This window comes from Thermobia domestica, chromosome 11 (assembly GCF_964235325.1).
Source record: "Thermobia domestica chromosome 11, izTheDome1.hap1.1, whole genome shotgun sequence".
Lineage (NCBI taxonomy): Eukaryota > Metazoa > Arthropoda > Insecta > Zygentoma > Lepismatidae > Thermobia > Thermobia domestica.
The window spans coordinates 148,702,547-148,716,120 of record NC_137464.1 but is presented as its reverse complement, the minus strand read 5'-3'; the positions used below and the strand labels follow the sequence as shown (position 1 = coordinate 148,716,120).

At 33.5% G+C, this 13,574-nt stretch overlaps 1 protein-coding gene across 2 annotated transcripts in view; it reads right to left on the bottom strand.

Annotated features, from left to right (window-relative positions):
* LOC145664487 (uncharacterized) overlaps positions 1-13,371 on the bottom strand; it is a 34,679-nt gene extending 21,308 nt beyond the window's left edge. For both annotated transcript variants that reach the window (XM_081731207.1, XM_081731208.1), the window contains exons 1-3: positions 13,307-13,371; positions 6,165-6,221; positions 5,784-5,875 (exon numbers count right to left, since the gene is read on the bottom strand). Coding sequence is in view for 1 of the 2 variants with exons in the window: in XM_081731208.1 (XP_081587334.1) it covers positions 5,784-5,875; positions 6,165-6,221; positions 13,307-13,309 (152 nt within the window). In the remaining variant the exon portion in view is untranslated. The remainder of the gene's footprint in view (positions 1-5,783; positions 5,876-6,164; positions 6,222-13,306) is intronic.
* Between the last annotated feature and the right edge of the window lie 203 nt (positions 13,372-13,574).

Below are 13,574 nucleotides of genomic sequence, written 5' to 3'. Positions count from 1 at the left end.
CAAAAGTGATCAATCCAAAATTTGATGCACTGATGTATCCAGCAATTAAAAGAATATTTTTGGTTTGATCCCAGTTACACGTTCACAATCTACAATTTACCTACGGAAATGTGAATACCAGAGGAGCAGATTACATACGGAAATGTGTATAGTAAAATGTAAGTAAAAGGAAAATCTCTCATTACAGAGAATTATGCACTGAGAAAAAGCACCAATCACCGTCTTCCTACACACTTCGAAACCTTAAGACTATTTCCATGGATTGACATGCAGTGATTTTTTAGTTTAGCGTCCCACGTTTAAGTTCCGAGACTAATACATACGGCGATGATAAGACAGATGATAAAGATGGAATGAAAAAGGTAAATGGAAACGGGAGGAGCCCGAGAAAAAAAACGATGCATATAGTGTTTGTTACCAGAAAGCCCATTTGACTCGTGCTGGTTATTGAACCAGTGCTACGCTTACAGAGGTGAGTGCTTTACCACCAAACCCACCACTGCCCAGCCGTACAGTGATGACTTAAGTGGGTCGGGTCAGTTATATGAGTTCAGTGGGTCGATTCCCTATACAGCTACGAAATTATTTTCCAATGCTTATCTCCGATAGTGCTCAACGTAAGTTATCTGAATTTTCAGAATACTACTGTCACTCGGGCTGTTTTTAACATATTTGCAGCGCCCTACGCCCCTGACATAAATCTTCCCCCACCCACTCCTAATTTGTTTGTGTTTAGTTATTCGTAAGCAGCAACTAATATTGACAAGAACAGAAAATGTGATAGTGCAACCCTAGGATACAAAGTGCATGGATTACGTTGGCAGCAAATAAGCAATAGTCTCAAATTCTTCTAGCGCCAGTAGCGTCGTGACGATTAAATTCGGTCATTTTGTGATACCAATAAAATAATTAGTTGCCTGCCGACAAACTATTGGGTGGAGAATAGTTTCAAGAAAATATTTTAACTTATAACGACCAAATAAAGCAGAAAATAGTGACGCAGGACTACTAACATATGCGAGCTAAACTAAGTTTTTAACAAAATTCAATTTTTGCATACTAATAACAGTAACTCTCTGTCATCATTTTAATTGACATTTTCATAGCTAGGAGGTAATAGGGAAATATTGGATAGGGGAAACTTGAAGCACCTCTTTGCTAATAACGCTTCCTAGCTATCGAAATTTAGTCGCCTGTTTAACTTTGAAGGATATGAAATTATAAAACAAGAACAAAATAGTGATAATTAAAAAAAGTGAAATGTTGAAATAGGCGAAGTTCTTTCTGAAATGTTCTAACAATCTGCACTGAGAAAAAAATTGCAGGTGGCGTACTTAAAAAGATAGGTTACATGCGTAATTCCTGTAGTTTTTGGACTAAGTACAGCAGACGTATAACTGAAAAAACATGTTTTATAATACTTTCTTCTATAAGTGTTCCATCTATACGTACTTTCCGTATGAAACAATGTAGGTGGTTAGGATTTCACATACAAATGGACGTATATAACATATAGCTGACGAAGGTAACATAAGTATATGCATGTGATATACGGAAAACTGTTAGATGTCAGACATCCTGCAACGGCATGATTTAACATCTAAGGGCAGTGCGTATGTAGCATATGGATAACGTATGCTCCGTACTGACTTCTATAGTAAGCAAGAGGATACCGTATATTTGTACAATATACCGCTGTCCGGAGAACGGATTTTTCTCTGTGTGTTAAATTTCGGAAGATAGTCCCCAATACTCGACTAATACCCCCCCAAAATCTAGACTCCCCAATAATTATCAGGTATTGGTTGTTTATTTTCAAAAGAATACGCAATTTGCTTATAGGACATGGTTTAAGGTCAAATTCGCTCAAGTAAATGTGCCTTGAAACCAACGAAAAGTATCAATATAAGACTCAAAAACTGACAGTTACTTATCTGTAGGCTACCAAACTGTATGATTTATGAGCTTTTTATTTTTATTTCTAATGGGAAACGTGTTTAGCTGAAATTCTGTGAATGTAGTCTTGATAGAAAGTACCAATAGATACAAACCTCCGACTAATCATTTTAACTACGGCTATTACAGTACAAGATTTAATTTAGTACTCCTTCAGATGATTTGGTAATATTGATATGTAATATAGTTTTCGGGTTTCTGAACAGAGCCTTCACAGCCTGATCATATTACAAAGCTCAAAATGTCATTCTATATGATATTAATGTGCGTATTTTATTCAATTTTGAATACAATCTGTAGATTGCCAAACTCAACTTCGTTTTTTCGATGTTTCTTACACACTGACCTTATAAAGTTTATAAATTTGACTATTTCATGAACTACTCAGAAACTTGTTCATAAACTTTTCCAGAAATATATAATTACGTACAGCATATGCACTGTATTTGGTTGTTCTCAGAATCTAATGTATCACTTTGATAGAACGCAGAAGAAATGTGTATCAGTTACCACGCGCCAGAAGTTTATGTCCGTCTCTTTATATATTCTTCTCTTTATATATATATATATATAGAAGGTTCTTGGTGCATAATCCTATCGTTACACTAAAGAAGGAAAAAATTTTGAAGATGGGGTCGAAAGTGGAAAATATATTCGACTATTTCACGTTTCATATTTGTATCAATACATAGTAATATGAGAAATCACTAATGCATTTAATGCAGTAGATAATAATATAAACTAACTTAGCCCACGATTTTGCACAAAAAGCAATAATAATGCTTTTCTAAAGTTAACTGTGTTACTATCCTAATTTTAAAAAATGGTATTTTACTCTAAAATTTGTTTCCGCTGGACATGTCAAACCCAAGCATTATACTAAATTTATACACTATAAAATTACTTTATTTCTGGTCCTGATTGAACTGTTGTTCTATATCTTAAAAATAAATAAAAGTAAAAGTAAAAAATACTCTACTGTCATGCACTGTCCTCTATATTATCGTTAAAATAATAGAATAAAAGTAAGAAAGTGTTTGAAGTTTAGCGTCCCTTTTCAGCTCTACAGTTTACAGTTGTACAGTTAAAGTTAAAATTCAAACCATCTTAATGCTTTCGATTCTGTTTCACCCATTGATTGTTTCAGAACATTTCCCCCAAATAGTTCTTCGAAAATATTTGTAACTAACGTTGAGCACATTCGGAGATAGCTACACTGTGTTGGAATTTTTTTACATTGGACAATGTCTAACAAGAAATTCTCTCTCTTTTCTTCGAGTAACATAAAAAAAAAGTGCCATTAATTTTGTTAAGTTCATATTCCAAATTTCAGACCTCCAAATTACGCGAATTTCCATATTCCATACTTGCAAATAAAGGGAAAACGCCACTACTATAGAAATGTCTCCTTTTGCCTCCTTAAGAGAAGAATTTCCAAAAACGTTCAAACGCGTACTCAATTATTTTAATTTTGGTGTTTATATTCCGAATTCCAGAAGTCCAACTTTAAGGAATCCTGATGTCCGGTATTGCCTATTTGAACACAAGGGAAATTTGAGTATTTTAGAAATGCCTCCTTTTTTTTTTTTCATAAGAGCAGAATTTTGGAAATTTATTGAACACGTACGTTTTTGTTTGAAATGAAAAGTTTACATGACAAGTTTCATTTTTCTAACTTCAGGGATTCGTGAGATACACTACCATTGAAAAAAAAAGAAAGAAAGAAAAGTATTTCAAAAAAACCCTTTGTCTCTTGTGTCTCTGTCCAAATTTCACATGTAGATGAAGGCCTGGGAGGTGATGAATGAGTCACCTCTACTCTACTCTTAGTTGTAATATTTTCTTGCCTGAGAGGCTGAATTTAGACAATATAAGAAACACATAACGAGATAGGATTGGTAGGTAATGAAAACACCTGTGGTCCCTCTGTTGCATAATTTTCCCCTACAGCCAATGGAGTGACGACGCTAGAGTGGACAAGGAGGCGGGCGCCTCCTGACTGCCTCCTAGACATGTTATATTGGCATGGAGGTCAAGTAATATAAAAACTATAATTTTCGGTTTATAACGAAAATAAAACTGCCCCCTACCTCCAAAAAATAAAGTTGGCGTTGTCACTGATTCAATGCCAGTTGAGAAATCAATTTAAAGAGCAAATTCTAGATTGATAATAGAACTTTGAAATCATCTATGTGTAAATGTAATTTGCTGATTATAGAATCCATCTTATTTTTTTCTTTCTGTTTGACGTCCCATGATTCTGCACCGGGGCCAAACGGTGATGATGGGATAGATGATAATGGTAGAATGAAGAATGCGAGGAAACGGGAAACCCCGAGAAAACTCATGCACACAGTGTTTGTCCACCAAAAACCTCACTTGGCAGAAGTTGGGATCGAGTCAGGGATCCCACGCGGCAGAGGTGATCGCTCCACTACCGAGCCACCATAGCTTCTCATTGCGAAAAGGAAACAAAAGATGGTAGTTAAAGAAATTCATAGAAAACAATAGTAATGCGCACGAGTCGAGACAAGTCTCAAATCTCGTCTCGTCTCGTCTCGAATTCGAAGTGGCTTTCACAAAATAGTCAATAATGCAGGGATTAAAATTTAAAAAAAAAAAAACTTAATATCGGGGTGGTCCAGAAACTACTCCTATGGCTACATTACTAGTCCCTAGTTCGATCTCACTTCGCGCTAAGTTGGATTTATAGTGAGCAAACACCGTTGGCGTGAGTTTTCTCGGCGTTTCCCCCCCCCACTTTCTTCATGCTACTATTTCGTTTAATACCGTCATCGTTATCTCTCTCAGCCTCAAAGTATAACGTGTGACATTAAACTAAAAATAGATTTAAAAATGCTCGGTCTTTATGACAAATGATCAACCCAAACATAGGACTTTTCTTCATTTCTACTCATGACGCTCTACACTCACATTCTCTGCATAAATTGGGAATATAACCCGTAACCAGATGAACCATAGATATGTGTACTAACTATAAAAGTAAATACAAAAATCGTCTCTCTAATTCGTTTCTAGTGTAATTTCTGAACTTATATTGAGGCACATACAAATCACGATCAGCATCAAGGAGAAGATGGGGATAGCTACCTTGGAATATGGGGATATAATGTAAACAAACCGAGCTACATAAAATTTAAATATGCTTAAGTGTATTATATTTCAAATAAAACAACGCTTCCTTCTTGCAATACTAAACGAATACGGCTTTTTTTTTGGGGGGGGGGCTATTTGGTGTTTAATAAAAAGCTTCAATACCTACGAAAGTATAAATTATTTTCGTAAAAAACTTCGGAGTTGATGAGCTCAAATTAAACTGCTATTTGCAAAACCTGCTAAATGCATTTTGAACAAACCTCTTGTTTCCAGTTTTCATGAATTTCCTGATTTCTGAAACGAAATAAAGTGTAGAGAAATGTCATGGAAAAAATATATGGATTTTTCTACACATTTGATCTTGTCTCAAATAGCGGGAAATAGCGAAGAACTTGGAGGAACTGATTCATTCACAATGCGTTTAGGAGATTTGGAAATAGCCTTCTCAGTTGCCTTGTAACTTGAAGCAATGTACATTTTTTTTTAAATTGCAACAGTGTAGATTCAGAAAATTCTTTCCACCTTTTTTCTTCATTTAAAAGGAAAAAAAAACATATGGATTTATGTAAGTGGATTGCGCCTTTTGAAACGATTGAACATATTTAAATCTTCGTTAGTTAAAACCCTGACTTTCCTATCATACCTTTATACTTGATAAACAAAAGGCACTCCATGTATAATCGAAAGCATCAACAAGTATTTACACTCACCTCTCTATGATGAAATCCTCAGTGGAGCTATCGCTCGCAGATGGTGGTATGTACTCGTCACTTGAATCGATATTTAATCCTTCTGATGAGCTCTGAAAGAAAATAATTTATTTTTAAAATTTTATTTATTGCACTAATAACGCTATAAAAACAGTATTACGGCCTTGAAATAATAAAATGTATTATGCTTCATTTATAAATCACTAATGTAGAAATATTTTATTAATTAAAATTTAACGAAAAGCAAAATATGTTTTTTATAAAATTAGTTAGAAAAAATAATAAGCTTCTTTTCAATTGAAAAAAAAATATCTATTCAATTTTTATGTTTTACTTTAGTTAATAAATGTAAGACCACATAGATTTTCCCAGATTATTTACCTCAGACATAGTTGATTCCCTCACCAATTTACTGGAACCTGCAAATTCTTGTTCCTCCTGAAAAATAAAAAATAAAGAGTTAGTTACGTAGTGCAACATGCGGTTAAGAAACAAACTATACGTGAACCGTGAAATAAGTTGCCCCTTCATGGCATGTGGTTTCTTTCTGCGTGGTATTGGGTTCGATTCCTGGTGGGTATACTTGCCGTGTACAATAGCCCGAGTTTGGCTCCTACTATAGAGTAATCATCTCTCATATATGCTCTCTGTTGAAAAGGAAACACGAAATAACATTTCTGCATCGTTTTCCCGAAAACTTCCTTTAGCATACCTTTTCAGATGGTCGTAATATAAGCTATACTCCAAGAATAAGCCTATCCTGAAAATAGCGCCCAGTAGTAGCAGGGTTCGGGACAACAGCATCATATTGCAGATTTTGTTTGTGGACAAGTACCACCTATATAAGTCTAGTTTCAGGTGTTTGATTGGTATATCATTTTCGTTTTAATTATAAAAATGTGTTCAGATCTTAAGCTCAGTGGGCAAGAAGCAACAAATGACGTCCCTGGTTCGAAACGGGTTACTTATCGTAACGTAGTCAATTTTTCTATGTGCAATTACTACAAGGTTATTTGAAGAATTCCGGCTAGTAAGCGCGAACTCGCCATTTTTTTCTTCCAAACAATGATAGGAAACAAACTTATTGTTTTTATAAAATTCCCGTGGAGATGCATTGAATTTTCTTCTTGTCTCTAAAAATAACGGTAGTTGACTGCAGGGTGAAAATAAAAATGCTAAAGACATTAAAGAGGATCACGCAATATTTTCCCAAACAATAAAGAAAACGGAAGTGGTATATATATTACTACCACTTCCGGTTATGTTAGATAGATTAGAGCCGAGGTGGAATATATTATTGGGACTCTTAATTGATTACAAAAAAAAAAAAAAAAAAAACGCATATCGCTGCTTATTACTGTTTTTCTCTATAGTGGTCAACGTTAAAGGCGGTAGTAGTTAATTTCCACAACTTCTGGTTGTAGTATAGAGATTACAGTCGAGGATGAATACAATCTTGAAACACTTAATTAATTACAGCGATCAACGTTACAACCTGAAGTGATTGAATTCTGCCACGTCCGGTTTTACTAGATATATTAGAGTCGAGATGGAATATATTATCGGGATACTTAATTGATTGCTGAAAATTGATTTTCACTACCTTTACCCATTTATAATTTATAGCGAATATCATTGAAACCGGAAGTGGCTGATTTCCACCGCTTCCAGTTAAATTAGAAGATTAAGAAAGAAGATGGTACATATTCTTAGAACTCTAAATCCATTAATAAAAACACTTCTCACTATCTCTTAACACTTTTTTTTTATGTAAATCAATATTGAAACCGGAAGTTGCAGATTTCTACCTCTTCTAGTTCTAGCAGAGTGTTAAGAATGGAGCTCAAAGGTATTCTTGGGACATTTTATCGATTGTCGAACACCGCTTGTCGCTATATATATTACCGTTTTTGCTCTATAGTGATTAACGTTAAGCTAGAAATGGTTAATTTCTACCACTTCCGGTTGAAGAATTGTCTTTATTTACGAATTCGCCCAAGATAATGGTTCCATCTGTAAATTGCACTAAACAAAATTCGCATTCACTCAAGAGTTATCATGCGGAGTAACGGACGGACGGACTAAGAGCACAATATTATAAGTATACTGTGTGATCCTCATAAACTGCAAGTATCTCGAATTGGTAGAAACTATTTTATGTTTCATATATTATTGTTTCATTACCAACGGTCTACAGAGATGCAAGACACTTCTCTGGGGGGAATCAGAAGCGGTAGTTTACTCTTGGTAGTGAGAGTGTTACGGACTATTTACTCAGACACGAATCAATCATAAATATACTTCATACTTCATAATTAAATGATTTAATAATGATCTGACAATACGGCATAATTTACTTGTCCTAAGAAATCCACAAGGGTAAGCTTACTCTTTGGTACGACGTCTTTGGGACAGTTTTCTCCAAAATTCTCAGATGATTCCGTTCATATTTCACAAATAAATAATTACTTGAAATTCTAAGTGTTACTCAAATAATATATCATAAAAAAATATACCCAGAGGCTAATCTATAATTTCAGTTCTTTTTAACAATTGTCTCAAACACGAATCCGTCGATTTTGTTCATACTTTATAATACTAATCTGAAAATATGGCTTAACTTCCTTGTCTTGAAAGATTTACACGGGATAGTTTACTCTTTGGGGAGAGTTCTTTCGGAAATTCATTCTTAAAACGAGATATATATTTTACATCTCCGCCGTCATTGGTTAGGAAGAAAGTGTATTTAAAACTACGGCCTTTTATAAGATCTTCCTCTTCTAGACTTTTACTTTGCTGCATATAACTAAAGCCCTAATGAAATTAGAAATACAAATTATACTTCATTTGAGTGCAATTAAATAACCTATCCCCACTTAGATGTAAGTTAGTTTGAAACTTACTCAAAATACGGAAATAACAGAGGGAAGTTTTAAAAATTGCCGACAGAAGTGTTCGCTTCCTTATTTTATTCATACAATTCTTATAGGAATCAGAACGTGTATGATTACACATTATCTTCCACTTCACTAAATTCAATTTTCTACTTTTCTCATTGCAAGTGAACTTAATGTATTTTTTAAGTGCTACTGGAGCAATGAACACAACATTTCTTTGATATATAATGAGATATGCCTCGATTTCTCTTGTCTCCAAGTTACCGGGATTTTTTTTTTTTTAAAGAAATTTTCAAAACTTCCTTCTGATATTTCTGTTTTGGGAAATATTCAAACTAAATTTATATCGAAGGAAAGGATACTTAATTGGCTTCAAACGAGGTATAATTTGTATTTCTGAGGACTTTAGTAATATGCGTCAAACTAAAAGTATAAAACAGGAAAATTTTATAAAGGGGGGAGAGCTTTAAATACATTTTCATTACTAACTAATTGAAGAAGAAAATAATAAGTTTGAATAATTTGTTTTTTGCACCATTCAAAAGTGTGCTTGTTAGGTAATTTTGTACATATTTCACAAATAAACATTTAATTTTTATAACCCTGTAATGTTATGTAAATAATATATCAAAGAAACATCCACAACTGTAGTTTATATTTTGGTGGTTATTATTAGTTTACAATTTTGCCAAATACGACTTACGCGTTTATGTTAATAATAAACAAATTTTTCATTAATAGCCGTTATACATGACATAAGTTGTTTCTCAGAGTTCGCAAGAGGAAGTTTACTTTAAAAGGTGAATTTTCTTCGGTCGAAGTTTTCCCAAAGCACTTTTTAATTTTTCGGAGAGCACTTCTTCGGACCAAAAAAAAAAAAAAAAAAAAAAAATGCTTTCACTCATTGTGGATCTCTTTATGACAACGTACAAGCTTCGCTGTGACATATCACAATTAATAACAAAACTTGGCCTTGAATTGTTTCGGAATTATTACTAATCATCTCAGCAATTACAACAACTATGGATTCGACACAAATCCCGGTCATGTTTTAGGAATTATTTTTTATTATTCGCATCCCAATGCCGATGGCGGCTAAACTTGGACTTGAATGACTTCGGGATTGTATGTATTCATCTCAGCGACCTGATACTAATATCGATCGTTTTTCCATAAAAGTTTACATATAACCCACTACTAATTCGACACATATAGAAAATGCTCCCTTCCTCGTAAATAACAAAAAATGGAAGGACATGTGTACGCTTATTTTTAATAACGAATTAATACACCGAATTTCAGCTTCCTAAGTTTAACGACTTCGAAAAACTCCATTCCTCGCCAAAATTCGAACCACTCTACTTTCATTTTAGAATAAGAATTATAATCAAAATAATATAATAACTTCCTAGAAGGGATTTGGGTTTTACTGCGTACAAAAAAAAAAAAAAAAAAAACCTAAAGTTTATCAATTGGTTGTGATGAGGGGATAAACATCGTTACTTTAAATTTTATGTATGTAGATCATAGTATTACAATATTATCAATTGAATATTTCCTTATGAAATACGAACACAATCACCTGAGTAGTTTTTCTGAAAATCGACTAAAAAAGAAACTGATTCACGAGAGTAAACTACATATTGTGGATGTGTTCATGAAAAATAACGTATCTCATATTGTAGTTTTATTAATGAAACATTAATTTCTAAAATATGAAGAGAATTCCTGAGACGTTTTTGAGAAGATCGTCGGAGAAAATTCACCCAGACAAAAGATTAAACTGTCCCTTTTGTATTTTTTCAGAAGAAATGTCTTATACTTTAATATAGGGTTGGTAATGGAACACTGATGTATGAAATATAAATAAAATAATTTCAGTCGTTTTCGAGCAATCTTAATTTTTCATTTTTTTCACTCTTTAGTAAAGTATCTTTACTTTTTTTTTCCTTTTAGCGATGCGGAGAAAATTGGAAACCTGTCCATGGTGAATCAATTAGAAATCGAAAGTTTAAAATATTGTTTCTTATCGTTGGTCGAAAGTAAAAGAAATGACCCAGCGGCGATTTCGCTCTTACTATCCGAAGCGCGTCAATCTTTACCCTTATATTATTGTTGATTACATGTTTTAAAAGTAAATTAATATTATTATTATGTAGATAATCCTTTCAACATAACTTACTATTGATGTCCGTCTTCTAGTTACCAACAAATGGATCTTTTGAATTGCAATCTACACATCATTTTAATTAATATCACGTTTCAATTTAAAGAATTAAGATAGGGAGCTTTGAAACACTAGATCTCTCTCTCTCTCTCCCTCTTCGTGTAAGTGTCTGTTCGTTAAGTGTCCAATATTATTAAGCCAAAAAAAAAAAAAAAAAAGTAAATCTTGAGATTTAAGGTCAAGAATGTTGAAAGACGACATACACTATTACTCAACACTTTTTCAACCTTTTCGACATTTCTGATTTGAGTGAGCATCTGATGTGGACCTATTGTTTTGGCACTGGAGCTTTCCCTCATTCACCGCAGAAGTATTCAAAGCTACTTCTGTATAAAGCATATATTTGGTGACAATTGGATCAGAATAAGAGATACTGCAGATGATAAGATTTCGATGGTTTCGTAGGCCCAATTGCTGCTCGTTGGACTAACAATGTCGAACACTAGATCTACGAGCACTAAATATGTCTCGACAAGGTATAAAGATCTTACAGTACACGTAAAAAATTTTATATTTTCAAATTTGCCATTGCATTGACTTCCCATGCCTATTTTTATTTCAAACAAAACTAATACGTTGTGCAATTTTTCATACGGTTTATACTATGTAATATTTATTACAAATTGTCCTTTTGTGTCTATTTGAAACATTATAATTAGATACATTATGTGCAGTTTGTAGTATCTCTCAGATCCCGATCAAACTGTCACCAAATTTTGTTTCGGACAGAAATGTTTCTGACACGCGGGGACACTGGCGTCTCTGGCATGTAAAATTGGGGGGGGGGACATGAAAGAAAGTGATTTAAATGGTAGTACCTAGCCCAATCTACTTATTATCTTCGATTTCATTTGTCACCTTTCTGCTTACCTTCACGGACCCCCTAAGGTATATCAAGAACTGTTATAATCGTTTCACAGCCTGAATATTATATTCCAAATAAATATAATTATTATTTATATGTTATTCTATCGTTAGTAAGTAAATTAAATTAAAATAAAATATTGAATAATTTGTACTACAAAATATTTTTGGGGGACGCGTCCCCTCATCCCCCCGGGGGCAAAGTTCTGCGAAAATAATAGGTCCACAGTAGAAGCTTATTCAAAATTTGAGTGTTGGAAAAAATGACCAGTAGCGTAAATACAAGGCCATGATTTTCATTTAAAGTCATAAATATCAGAAATAGTTTTACGGACATTGGCTTAATGCCATGGAGGCAGTTACCATTAAGGTAAATATTACTATAAAAGGAATATTATAGCCTATTAAAATAAATATTCATCCCGGATAGATAGGGAAAATCTTAAAAAATCACATTAAATGAAATCTTTAGTTTAACATTTCAGCGCAAGTTAAGCACCAAATTATTGGGTTGTAAATTCACATGAATAATACTGTGATAAACAAAATACGGAAATAAATTAGTTAATTAATTAAAAAGATAAACTAAGAAAAATAAACTTGAGAAACTCAATAGAATGGATATTGTCTACCGCAAGGTCAAAAGGTGTGATTCAAATTTCAATCCCAGGTGGAACTACATGTAGTTTAATTCTCATGTAAAAATTATGTCCCGTATAGCCTCAGTGCTGAGAAGGAACTTAAAAGTTCAAAACAAGAAAAACGTTTCTTTTCCGGGATCAAACTTACGACCCTTTGCACCTGAGATGAACGATCTATAATTGTTTAATTCTATAAGAGGCAATATTGCAGTACGTATGTATAATCGTAACAAGTAGTCTATTTCGATCCAGGAACCAAAATTATGGAGGTCACTTATTAACTACTTGAAACTACATCAAGTTCGTCTTTAACTAAACTAAAAATCTTCTTGTAAACTATATTCAAATGTGCTTTGTTAATCTCTAGAACTAGTCACCAACAAGCTTTCAATGTTTTTTAGTCCCGAATACGATACTCGGTTCAAGAATATATGGTTCAGATCCAGCATTAAAATCAACATCCTCTCCTCTTTTAAGAATCGATTACCGATATGTTAAACATGGAAGTCTTCAATAAATTTATAGATTGAAAGAAACCCTTATTACAGCTATTTCGGTTAAATAAATATTTTATTTACGAAATTATAGTAAAACTAATAAATATACTTCCTTAAATACTTAAGGAAATACTTCCTTAAAATTACTAAGTTTAAACTTGGTTTGAAATCCCCGTGGTTGTTAAATGTACAGATTTCATTTCATTAATTTAAACTAAAAAGATAATTATTTATCATATCATCCTAGATAAGCACACACGTAAATATCTATATTAACGTAGCTAACGCGTAACTATAGACATGCTAGTAATAAGAATCCGGGATCAATTGGTTAATGCTTCTTTGTAGAGTTTCTATTAAAAGCGGAATAAGTTTTAGTAAATAAATAGGTACTTACCATCCTTATAAGCTGCTTCTCCGATCTTAGCTGGTGGAGGTCTTAAGTTGACATGCGAATGACAATAGGTTGCTCTTCTCTATTTATAAGCATAAGGTGACGGACAGAGAAGACAAACCAATCAGAAACATCGTTGCATTCTCCACTTGGATGCGTTTCTCACCACCAATTGCTGATTGCTTTCCTGTCCCCTTTAGGCACCCAAAAATTTGCAATCATCCACTTTCCTCATAGGTTTCCCCTGCATTCCATTTCCAAATATATGTTA